At 43.4% G+C, this 12,596-nt stretch overlaps 1 protein-coding gene across 2 annotated transcripts; it reads right to left on the bottom strand.

Annotated features, from left to right (window-relative positions):
* Positions 1-467: 467 nt before the first annotated feature.
* On the bottom strand, positions 468-1,943 carry Bex4 (brain expressed X-linked 4). 2 transcript variants are annotated; one of them, XM_045140792.1, is made up of 3 exons: positions 1,809-1,943; positions 1,328-1,409; positions 468-1,059 (listed from the first exon to the last, which is right to left on the bottom strand). In XM_045140792.1, exon 3 carries the CDS (start codon positions 1,052-1,054, stop codon positions 692-694), a length of 363 nt encoding a protein of 120 aa, XP_044996727.1. In that variant the 5' UTR covers positions 1,055-1,059; positions 1,328-1,409; positions 1,809-1,943; the 3' UTR covers positions 468-691. The 2 variants fall into 2 exon arrangements, with proteins under 2 accessions (XP_044996727.1, XP_004659241.1); XM_004659184.2 differs by lacking the exon at positions 1,328-1,409 and having other exon boundaries at positions 1,809-1,942.
* Between the last annotated feature and the right edge of the window lie 10,653 nt (positions 1,944-12,596).

Genomic DNA, 12,596 nt, shown 5'->3' with positions numbered 1-12,596 from the left:
CTCTAGTCAGTCTATTTTAAAATGTTGCACATTTTAGCATTTTGCCCAGTTATCAGATATTCATCCTATGTTTACACTTGATATATGTATTCATGTACATAAAACACTTGTGTGTGCACACATACACCTTAGTAGTACCTTTGAGCACCTCAGACTTAGCAAGGTACCCCTTGTTGTTCCCCTTGTACTAATGTTAAAAGTAGAGATTCTGAAATCGCACATTGTGGAAGTGTAGGATAGGGGCCAAGAGTCCTCCCCCCAACATTTTTTTTTATAAACATGTTGGACTCATACTTTTTGTAAAGCATAACACATATATTCTTAAGTCAGATGTTGAGTTATACGCATGACTGTTCCTTAATGACTTAGGGACAATAAAATAATTGTCAATTACAACTGAGATTTCAAGTTCAAGGAACTGACAGGTCAGGTACTATTAACAAAAAAATAAGGACTGGGGCAGAAGATGACGAATATGTATTGGTTTTAAACCACTTTATTAAGTTCAAATGATGAGTATTTTCTCTAAGGTAGATAAAGCTGCCCCGCTGACTGTAACTGTTAGAAAGAAACAACAAAGTTTTTCTCCCAGAAGCTCTTAAGGGAAACAGAAAGTTTCCAAAGTAAATTACTAAGACACAAGCTTGCAAATCAGCAGTCACTTCATGAGTTTCAGGGAAAACCTTAGGTTTCAAGGCATGAGGCAAAAGTCATGATGATTGTCAGGTTCTCGTGTTTGGAAGCACATGTAAGGCCTCATCTGTGGCTCTCTAGTCTTTCTCTTGATTTTCACCACCTGCCCTACAAACCTTCCTACATTATCTCCTACTTCATGGTGTTCAACACGGCTATTAAGTATAGCCCATTGAAAATTAGGGACAAGTCGTCTGACTCGTCCTAGCCCGACATTTCCCTGAGGTTTCTGTCTTTCTACCCCTCCCAAGTGGTGAGATTCTTCTTCATTTTGCATGGAGGCTATCTCCCCTCCTTCGTTGTCTTTTACAGCATTTTTCACATTGAGATGTTTCACTGCTTGTTCTTCTTTGGACTCCATTACTCCTAGAAAACAAGAAACAGAACTGTTTTCTTGGTGGGCTTAGAGATAAGCTCAGTGAATAGAGGCCTAGGCGTGGTATAGACCCTCACTACCCAAAGCCCACCATGTTCTCTGCAAATCACCTCCAAGCCTCTGTATGTACAAGAACTGGGGAGAAGATGATAAAAAATGGAGATAAAAGTTAGGGCGGGGATTAAGTCAGACTGGGTTTTCCACACTTTTCTTCCTCCATTTCCCGCCCCCTCCCCGCAGCCGAGCCCCTGCACCGACCTGGGCCTATCCTTGCCTCCTCCAGCTGATTCTCCGCCCCAGGTGCGTCGCCGCGACTGTCGGCCAGGCGACCTGCAGACAGCTGGGACGGGGTGGGGGGGCAAGGACGGCTGCAGCCAGGCGCCCGCGCCGAACCCCGCTCCGCGCCTCCCTCCCTCCCTCCGGTCCGACCCCCACCCCCACCCCTATTCCCACCCCAGGCGGTTCCCTCCAGCCCGGGCCAGGGTCCCGCCCCCTCCCCACCACCATCTTCTGTAGCCCGCGGACTGGGGACGGGAGAGGGACAGGGTGTGGGCCGAGCTGGCGCGAGCGGCGCAGGCAGGTGTCTCCAGACGGCCGGGTCTGGGCGTCCCGAGCGGCCCTCCCGCGGGGTCCGCGGCCGCCCGCCAGGCCTAGGGCCGGCCACCACCGCCCGCAGCCCGACGCCGAGGGAGGGTCCGGCTCCACTCCCGCGACTAGGAACCCCCGGCGGCTCCCTCACCGGCTCCTCTTCGGCCGGCCACCGCCTGGTCCCGACCGCCCCCGGCCTGCGCGCCCTCTGCGCCGGCAGCAGCAGCAGCAGCAGGTGCCCCGCCAGAGAGGGAGCGACGGAGGCGGCGAGACACCACACTCCAGCGGTGGGGCGCTGGAGCCTGAGGCGCGCCAGGCTGCGTCGTCCAGTCACGTGAGTCCCGCGTCCAGGACCAGAGCCCCGCCCCTCCCTCGCACAGGACCAGAGCCCCGCCCCTCCCTCGCACAGGACCAGAGCCCCGCCCCTCGCTTCCACAGCCTCCCCCTCCTCCCGCCAGCCACCCGGAGTGGGGCGGCACGGGGCGGGGCGACCGGACCAAGCCCCTTCCTCAGCCTGGGGTCTGAGCGCTCCTGCCTGGGGCCTGTCTCCACCCTAAGCTTCTTTGTGTGTTGTAGGGCCTTTCTCTGACTGTGGCCAAGGGCAGGATCTTCTCAGGGGGATGTGCGCCATTCCCACTTCTCTACTTGCCTCTGTCTTCTTGCATTTTCTTCCTCCCTCAGCAGACCTCTGTCTCAGATTTTAAGTGGAGGCAACAGAAAAAATTCTCAGAAGTACAGAAACTGACATTTAATTCTATCTTTAAAAGGAAAGCAAAAGTAATGTAAGAATAGCTATGATGAGCAACATGTCAAACATTTAAAAACATAGAGCATCTGTCCAACCTCTCCTACTCCAAACTGTGGCCTCCTTGCTACCAGTGTGCACTGTTCTTTTTATATTCGAATGCAGGGAGATTAGAAAATGAAATAAGTGCGGATCTTTTTCTAATTCTACTTAATACGTTGGTTATTTTCACTATTTTGCAGAAGATTCTTATTTAATTATAAGAAGTTCAGCTACATATTTAGGACATAAGATTGAAATGCATGTATGTTTTTGAGACAAAGTCTCACTTCATACCTAGGCTATCCTAGAACTCACTATGTAGCCTAGTCTGGCCTCAAATTCATAGTAATTCTCTTGCCTCAGCCTCCCTAGTGCTTGAATTATGGCTGAGATCCATCACACCTAACTTCCATGCATGTTCTGATATTATCTTTCTTGAAGAAAACGGAAGCATATTTTAGTGAGAATTTACCATTTTTTCTAGCTAGTTTTTAAATGAAAAGTTCTTTTTAGCAAATATGTGAATCAATATTTCCAAATATATTCATTTCAAAACTGTCCTTAACCCTTCAGGAAACATATAATTGAGAAAAAGAAGGTGCTTCAAAGTATCTTAGAGTTGTTTTCAACTTAGAAACAAGGATAAGAACTAAATCATGAAATCAGGTATGGATAAGAGCATGATACATCTGGTTATCCCTGGCCTGGTATCTTAGGACTATTCTATATTTTTAAAAGGAATCTTAAAAAAAATTGCATAAAAAAACCCACATGGGGGCTGGGGAAATGGCTTAGCGGTTAAGGCATTTGCCTGTGAAGTCTAAGGATCCATGTTCAGTTCCCTTGCACCCACATAAGCCAGATACACATGGTGGTGCATGCATCTGGAGTTCGTTTGCAGTGCCTGGTGTGCCCATTTTCTCAGTCCCCCTTTTCTCCCCCTTCTCTCTCTCTCTCTCAAAAAATTAAAGCCCCATATGGTGACTCCCACCAGTAAGCCCAGCACTCAGGAGGGTAAAAGTTCCAGGTCAGCCTCCCATACTATATATGAACAAAGAGGCTAGAGAATCAGACTTTTTTTTTTTTTAACTTATATAGCAGTAAATATAATTCACGTTCTAAAGGAATCAAAAAAGGGGCTGGAGAGATAGCTTAGCAGTTAAGCACTTGCCTGTGAAGCCTTGGGACCCCTGTTTGAGGCTTGATTCCCCAGGACCCATGTAAGCCAGATACACATGGTGGCACATGCATCTGGAGTTTGTTTGCAGTGGCTGGAGGTCCTGGTGCACCCATCTCTTTCTCTTTTTATCTCTGCCTCTTTCTCTCTCTGTCTGTCGCTCTCAAATAATAAAAATAAACAAAAATTAAAAAAGAAAAAGTCACCAAATTTTACTGTTAATTGGTGAGTATTCTAAAAAAATTAAAAAAAGAAGGATTGGGGAGTTTCAGGAATTTTTTTTTAATTTGAATATTAAATATTTCATATTTGCTTTTATTCTTTCATGAAAGGTATTCAGTAGGCTGAATGTCCTGCATATATATAGTTTTTTGTTTTTTTGAGGTAGGGGCTTGCTCTAGCCCAGGCTGATCAGGAATTCACTCTATAGTCTTAGGGTGGCCTCAAACTCCTGGCAATCTTCCTACCTCTGCTTTCCGAGTGTTGAGATTAAAAGAGTATTTCACCATACCCAGCTTCCTGCTTATATTTTTTGAAAAAGAAAATCAGATATTTCTCACATAAGAAAACAGTAAATTACTGTAAATATAAGGACTAAAATATAAACAATTAAGATGTTCCTAAAAGGAAGTAAATGTCCAATATTCCTCCTTACAAAGTAGATGAATTACATTAAAAATAAATTTATGTGGACTAAGACATTTTCTTTTTCAATTAAAATATTCATTTATTTTTGTGTGTGTGCATATGAGTACACCCAGGTCTCTTGCTTCTGTAAATAAGCCATACATGTCCTTTTTTGACTTTATATGGGTGGCTGATGAATTGGACCCAAGTTGGTACTCTTTTCAAGCTAGTGCTTTTCAATTGCTGAACCATCTTACCAGCCCCAATTTTAAGATTACATAATTGAAATAATCTTATTATTATGACTAGGTTAGCTCATGGAAATAAGCTATCATACTCATTTGAATTGGTTCTGAATACTAGACAGCCTTTTTTTTCTTTTTCTTAAGCTTCTTTGCACATGTGAAACATTACATAAGATGCTGAATTCCTTTCTTTGCCATGAGGAATGCAACCATTTTTAGGTGAACTTTGGAAAAATGATACAAGGTGTAGCAGGCAGATTCAGATTCGCTGAGATAAACTTCCAGACCAGGCACAGTTATTGGGGAAGTGATTTATTGAAGCTTATAGATCCAGGGGAAGTTCCATAATGGCAGAAGAAGCTGGCCTGCCTTCATAGGCCCAAGCAGACAGAGAGAAGCACAAGCCAAAAGCCAACAGCCACACAGCACACTTTAGGAACTCCAGCTAGGCACACTTTGCGTATCTTTAGATTGAAATATGAAACCCACCAACACACCTTAAGATCCACCCAGTGACACTGCCTCCAGCCAGGTGGCTGCAGATGTAAACTACAAACAATAAAGAACTGAATATATTGGGAGCCATCTATTCAAACTACCACATTCCACCCCTGGCCCCCAATAGATTTATATCCATTACACATTGTAAATTGTACTCAGTTCAATTTTAAAGGTCCCCACAGTCTTGACCAATTTAAGATATTAAGACCTGTAAAATCAAACAAGTTAAACACTTCTAACATGTAAAGGCACAGAGTAAACATTTTCAACTGGTATAAGGCATAGCAAGGAGAGACTAAAACAATGTAAACTCAACCACCATCAAACAAACATCAAACTTCTGCAGTTCAAGTTCAGTACAACCAGGGACTGACAGTCTCCAGATTTCCCAATTCTGCCCCTCCAGCTGGACAGAATAGCCAGGGTACACTTCCATCTTAGGCCAACAGTGCACTCTATGGTAGCCCTTGCATTGTCCTGGTATATACAAAACATCTTCAGGTCTTCAGGCAAACCATGGTTCATCTTCCAAAGGCTCTTTCAGCCTATCAGGGCATCAGGCCCTACCTCATGCCACATCTCAGCAGCAGCTCCTGGAACTGTGTGCAATTCATGACCACTGCTCACATTTTCATGCTTCTGAAACCAATACCAGGTGTGCAGGACACAGCTATATTCTTAATTCACAGACAAAATAAATCATAACTTTGAAATGCAGGTTCCTTCTCCAGTCAACTCTTTCCAAAAGTGTTTGCATTTCTATGATAGTCTTTCCTTAGGCATCCTTTCCATGGTAAAGCAACTGGACCATCTTCCATTAAGATTTCTAATGTGTTTGACAATAGCAGATTCAGTAACCTAAAACCAGTCTCAGTGCCTATAATTTTAACTTGCTTGAGGTTTTGCAGCTTAAAATCTTAAATCTCTCAGTCCAATATCTCTAGCCAAGCATATCAGTCCATTACAAATTTAACCTTGATCAAACTCTCTGGGCCTGGGAAGCAGGATGCAGCCAGCCCTTATGCCAGTATCCCAGTTCCAACAAAGTCCTCTGCAGTCTTTCCTTCTCCTTAGAAAGCTCATAAGCCAAGCCTTGTAGTTCAATGCTGTCTGCACTTAGCATTCTCAGACTCTCATCAGAATAGTCCATAAAACTTGGCTTACCACTCCAAAAGACAGCTTCAGTTGCAATCACCAAGTCCATGCCTACTCCTCCAAAACAAAGGTTCCAAAAGACCAACATGCACATGGTCAGGTTCATCTTAGTCCACTCCTCGGTACCAAGTTCTGCAGCAGACAGCTTCAGTTTCACTGAGATGAACTTCCATACCAGGAACAGTTATGGAGGAAGGGATATTTATTGAAGCTTACAGATCCAGGGGAAGTTCCATAATGACAGAAGAAGCTGGCCTGCCCAAGCAGAGAGAGAGAAACACAAGCCAAAAAGCCAAAAAATGCCACATAGCACAGCACACTTCAGGGACTCCTGCTAGGCACACTTTGCATATCTTTAGATTGAAATGTGAAACCCACCACCACACCTTAAGATCCACCCAGTGACACTGCCTCCAGCCAGGTGGCTACAGATACAAACTACAAACAATAAAGAACTGAGTATATTGGGGGCCATCTATACAAACTACCACACAAAGTTAATGGCATTAAGAATAAACTAGAGGGCTAGAGAGATTGCTTAGTGGTTAAGGCACTTGCCTGCGAAGCCTAAGGATCCATGTTCGACTCTCCAGATCCTGTGTAAGCCAGATGCACAGAGGTGAAGCAAACACAGGGTCACATATGCCCACTAGGTAGTGCAATTGCAATGGATGAGGCCCTGGCATGTCAGTTCTCTCTCTCTCTTTCTCTCTGTCCCTTTCTCTGTTACTCTGTCTCTAAAAAATAAAATAAAAAATAAGAAAACTAGAGATTTTATATTGTCTTTGTTTTGTGCTCCTTCTCAACCTCTTGGAATCTTCTTGGCTACTATAAATAATGCCATTGGAACTTAGTGGTGAATACTCTCTTTCGTTTGGAGTCTTATATGACTTTATCATCATTTTCCTCAATACATGACTCTTTGGACTCATTCACTGTAGTCTTACTTTTCTCCATATTAGTCACAACCAAGCCCTTTTCTGCCTGAACTAAATTTTCTTGTTCTTCAGAGATTTCCCCTCTCTCTTCCTCTTTCTCTTTTAGAAGCCCAGCCTCATGAATGGCTCAGCATCTGTTGTAATGCTATGGAAACCAAGGAGTTATTTTAATTATTAAAATAACTTTAAACAGTGAGCCAAGAAAATTTCAGTATCTTTTTCAAATGAAAGTGTATCACTTTGCCATTCCTAATACACTGTAATTGATATACGTCATCATCTTTCCCTGAAGGTGTTTGTTCCTCTTCACTAGATGTTGCAGTTACTTTCTTGTTTCTGGGATAAACATCAGAACAGAAGTAGCTTATGGGAGGAATAACTTTAATTCAGGCTTATAGAATCCAGGAGAAACATGATCAATAGCAGAAGAAGATAACTCCTTTCCATAGAGCATAGCAGAGAGACATAACCAAACAGCCAGTGGCTGAAGGCCCTGGCACACCAATTTTCTCTCTTTCTTGTGATCTCTCTCAAAAAAGAAGAAAAAACCCTCAATCCCTACCATGTGTGCTTGTGTAGATTCATTAGTTGTAAAACAGTCAATTTACATCTCATCACCTCCATATCCAATTGCAGAAATGGAATGGGAGTAGATCTAGCACAGAATCTAGGACCTGGCACCTGTGGCTCTGGGGTGTCAAAATGACACTATTTTGATTAGTGCCAATATGGCAGTGCCTTTCAAGGGCTTAAATAGGTGCATAACATTTATTACTGGTTTCACTTGTAGAAATCTACTTTCAGGATACTGTGATGTGTAGAGGTAAGGCTATGGCTGTAAGAACTGCCATCCTGAAAATCTCCTTCCTTCTCTTCTAGGACTGATTTGGGAAGGAAGTCCAAATGGGATGCAAAACCATGAAGGGGGCAGAAAGAATCAAGAAAAGTGTGGTCAGTGCATGCACACACATACACACCCCTGTACCAACCAGGCTTGGTTATTGTCATATTAGACACCTTTATGGACTCAAACAAGATATATTCATCTACTCTTGCAACCAGTCACATGAGCTCTGCCCTAAACTGTGCCCTTTACCAGTATGTACACTATGAAAAATGACACCCAAACAGGCTCTACAATAGAGAATGTCAGAACACTCCTAATATCATGGGGTTGTAAAAACTGACTATGTCACTTCTATAGGCTGTGATTTTAGAGGCAGAAAAAAAATGAGTAATAATGAAACAGTGATGTAAGAATACTTATTCACTAGGAGATTAGCAATTATTTCTAATGTGTGGAGAAAAGGGTGTTTTCCTACTGTGATGTTAAAAATAATTAATTTTCAATTCAGTTTTAACATAAATTTATACATCTTTGAGTATATGTATATGAGTCAATACACATGTATTATATAAAAGCAAGGTATTTGGTATGCTATCATTTGTCATACAAAATCTGTTCAAGGAAATAACTTTTCACCAGTAGGATACTGATGAACAAATTTTGGAGTACCCATACAGGGAACCATCCAGCCAACAAAAAAAACCCTGAAATTTTCTTGAAAATTAACTTGAAGTGTAATCATATAAATATATTGTTCTAGCCAGGAAAGTGGTGCACATTTGTAAATCCCAGCAATTAAGGGAAGGAAGGCTTAGGCAGAAAAATCACAAATTTAATTTGGCCTGCACTATATAGTGAACTCCAAACCAACCTAACCTAGGCCTCATGGTGAGACTGTCAGAAAAGAAAAGAAATGGAAGGAAGCAAGGAAGGACTTTCTGAAAGGAATGTTGTGTTACAAAGGTCCTAACTGATATGGATTTGTGTGTTTTTATATGTGTAGCTATTTATCCAGAAGCTTCAAAGTATAAAAATAAGAAACATATTTTTGTTTCTTTCATGTAAACATTCTATTTATTATGTGTTTGATGGCCTGCAGCATCCCTGTACATTGGGACTATCCCTTGTTCTACTGAGACTTCTAGAAATCTCTTAAGTGTGTTAGCAACACCTTCCCCCTTCCCCACCTCCTGCTCACTGTCTAAGATGTAGTACAGACTTCTGTCACAAGGTGTCACCAGCGCACCCAATTACTAAATCTCTTACAAAGACGCTATACAATGAGCAGAAAAATTTGACACTGCCTTTTTAAAACAAATTATTCCAATAGTGCCTAAAATTATAAGTGTAAAAGAATATTGTAAATTCCTCATTATTGGGAGTGTTGGCAACCACCAGCAGGCAAAGGGCAGCCCCAGATAACTGACAGAGAATGCAGGTGGTTGACTAAGGATGGGGGTGCCAGGATAGGGTTTGGGTAGCTGTACCATGGCATCCTGCAGAGGGAGTGGAAAAAGTTCTGAAAGCCTGCACAAAAGTGGAGTAATGGAGATGGAAGTGATTAGATGAATTGAAGATGGAGATGAATCAGTGAATTCCAGGTATATTTGAGGTCAATGGCAAATGGAAAGGCTCTAATATACATGTAAAGTTTCCTAACAAAACTACTAGCCCATTAAACTCAGGACATCTGTTTTTCTACATGATATCCTACCCTGTTATAATCTTTATAATATGTAGCTTGGTTTCCACCTCCTGGCCAGAGTGAGTCCTGCAGCTGTGACTCTCAGACTAGGCCTCTGCAGTGGGAGGGAGGAAGTTAAGGCTATGCACTGGATTTAATGGGATCTTACCTGTTTACCATTTTCTTTGGAATGTTAAAAAAAAAAAAGGGCTGGAGAGATGGCTTAGCGGTTAAGCGCTTGCCTGTGAAGCCTAAGGACCCCGGTTCGAGGCTCGGTTCCCCAGGTCCCACGTTAGCCAGATGCACAAGGGGGCGCACGCGTCTGGAGTTCGTTTGCAGAGGCTGGAAGCCCTGGCGCGCCCATTCTCTCTCTCCCTCTATCCGTCTTTCTCTCTGTGTCTGTCGCTCTCAAATAAATAAGTAAAAAAAAAATTAAAAAAAAAAACAAAAAACATGACAGCTGGGCGTGGTGGCCCACGCCTTTAATCCCAGCACTCGGGAGGCAGAGGTAGGAGGATTGCCTGAGTTCGAGGCCACCCTGAGACTCCATAGTGAACTCCACGTCAGCCTGGGCTGGAGTAAGACCCTACCTCGAAAAACCAAAAAAAAAAAAAAAAAAAAAACAAAACATTTTGTGAGCTATCTAAACTTGTGATTAGATAACAGTACTTGTCTGAACAGATGATAAAATTGCAAATGTAAGCTATTTTGGAGCTTGAAGTTAAAGCCCAACACAATAAGTTTATAAGCAGTTGCTTACCAGTAGACAAGCTTTCTTTTGTTGACAGTTCATCTCTCCTGAACTTCCAGGTTCCTGTCCTGGTAAACCTCCCCTTGTCTCAGCCTGGCTGATGCTGATATGAGTGGAGATCCTGGATCCCTCCTTCCTTCCACATAGCAGTGCACTTTCTTCTCTTTCCTTTCTAAAGCCCTTTTCATGTTTCTTCCAGGCCCATGCTCACTGCCCATATGGACTGTCTGACCAAATGGGTGTATCTATTTTCCTTCCCATGTATTAGTCAGGGTACCATAGAAGAATAGAACCCATAGAATGATTGTGTTAAAAGGGAATTTATTGGATTAGTTTATGGCAGTCCAACAATAGCAGGTTGCAGGCCTGAGAGTCAAGGAACTCAGTAGCTGCTCAGTCCATGAGACTGGATGCCTCAACAGTCCCAATATGGCACTGAAGGCCTGGAGGTGTCCTGGAGAGACTCTGCTCTTTGGTCCACGCTGGTCTTCAGTCCACACTGGAAAGCACCAAGCAGCACTGGCAGCCAGGTGGGAGGAGGGGATACTTTCCTTCCCAGAGATTCTTTAGATACTCTGGGGGAAGGACTACTACTTTAGTTAGTCTCCTCGAAGCAACCTCAGAGACTCACTTATGAGGAATGTCTGTGGATTTCTAAACAGATCAAGTTGACACAAAACTTAACCATCACAAGTCCACCCCTTGTCAACTTGACACCAAACCATATCACCTTATATCATACTTAATTTCCAAATGAAGATAGTAATAAGGTCATAATTCCACCTAATATGTTGTAACTACTTGAAGTACAACCAGAAATGTACAATCTTCCCCCCAACACAAAGCAAGGTTCCTTGAGAATGCTTATTCTCTAATATAATAGGTCAAATATAAATTCAACAGCAGTTAACTAGTGATATGATCTTAATCAGTATTAATTACCTAATAGAGAAATAGAGGAAGAACAAAAACATCTTGTTATTATATTTAATATTGGTGTAGATATGTACAAAAACACTCTTAACAAGGTAGGACAGACAGAAACACTCATGGCAATTAATGTCCTCATTTTTTGTAACTGGTCATATGGCCTTAGCTGGTATTCATTGAAATGAATTTCCAGACCAGGCACAGTTATGGAGGAAAGGGTATTTATTGAAGGTTACAGATCCAGGGGAAGTTCCATCATGGCAGAAGAAGCTGGCCTGATTTCATAGGTCAAGGAGAGAGAGAGAGAAAGAGAGGGGGGGGAGGGAGAGAGAGGAGCCACAAGCCCAAAAGCCAAAAGCCACAACCACACAGCACACTTCAGACACTCTAGCTAGGCACACTTTTCATATCTTTACATTGGAATTTCAAACCCACCACCACACCTCCTCCAGCCAGATGGCTGCAGATCCAAACTACAAGCTAGTAAAACACTGAATATATTGGGGGCCATCTATTCAAACTACCATAATGAATAAATGTAGTTATTTAATAATTCTCCTTCTCTCTCTTGTTTTATCCCATTTTTTTGGTAAAATCAGACACGAGCTGTCAAGATGTTGGACCTATAACCATGCTAGAGCTCCTGAGGTGAAATCAGGCAAGAATTGCAGGGAGGGCTCCAGTACTAGTAGGTCTTAAAGGACCTCCACTGGATGGGCATGGTGGTTCATATTTGGGAATATGTCAGTTCCTATATGCTCTCAGGCACAGTGAAAGCACAACCACAGGTTGAGGTGGGCTGGTGCCTAACTGCCAGCTGAGCTTAGACAGGCAGGGCAGTCTGGTGCTTGGCCTTTCTCCATACCCCAGGCATTTGAGAGAGGGAAGCAACCAACTGAGCATGTAAACATTCTGTGGGAGGCGGGGTCCACACTTCCTTGTCAGCACCTCCAGCCTGGGCACCAGTGGATTCCTGCTTCACCCACCCAGAAGATCCCAACAGGCCACCACCTGCTCCCATGTGCCTCTCACTGTACCATGGCCCTCCTGGCTCCCCATTCTGTACTCATGGATTACCATCCACCATCTTCCATATACCAGATCCCCATGACTCAGGTCCCCACAGTGCCAAAGCTGGGACCCATGCTTCTGCCCCAGCTGCTGGGCCCTGTGCATCCCCATGGTGCCAGATCCCACACTTCTGACACACTAGGTAATGCAGGTCCTGGCTGGCATGTCCTCATGGTGCCAGAGCTAGGGCCCATGCTTCTGGCCCACCCTTCACTGCCTCTGCCCC

The sequence above is a fragment of the Jaculus jaculus genome, chromosome X (assembly GCF_020740685.1).
Source record: "Jaculus jaculus isolate mJacJac1 chromosome X, mJacJac1.mat.Y.cur, whole genome shotgun sequence".
NCBI classification, from domain to species: Eukaryota; Metazoa; Chordata; class Mammalia; order Rodentia; family Dipodidae; genus Jaculus; species Jaculus jaculus.
This window is presented reverse-complemented; position numbering and strand designations above follow the sequence as displayed.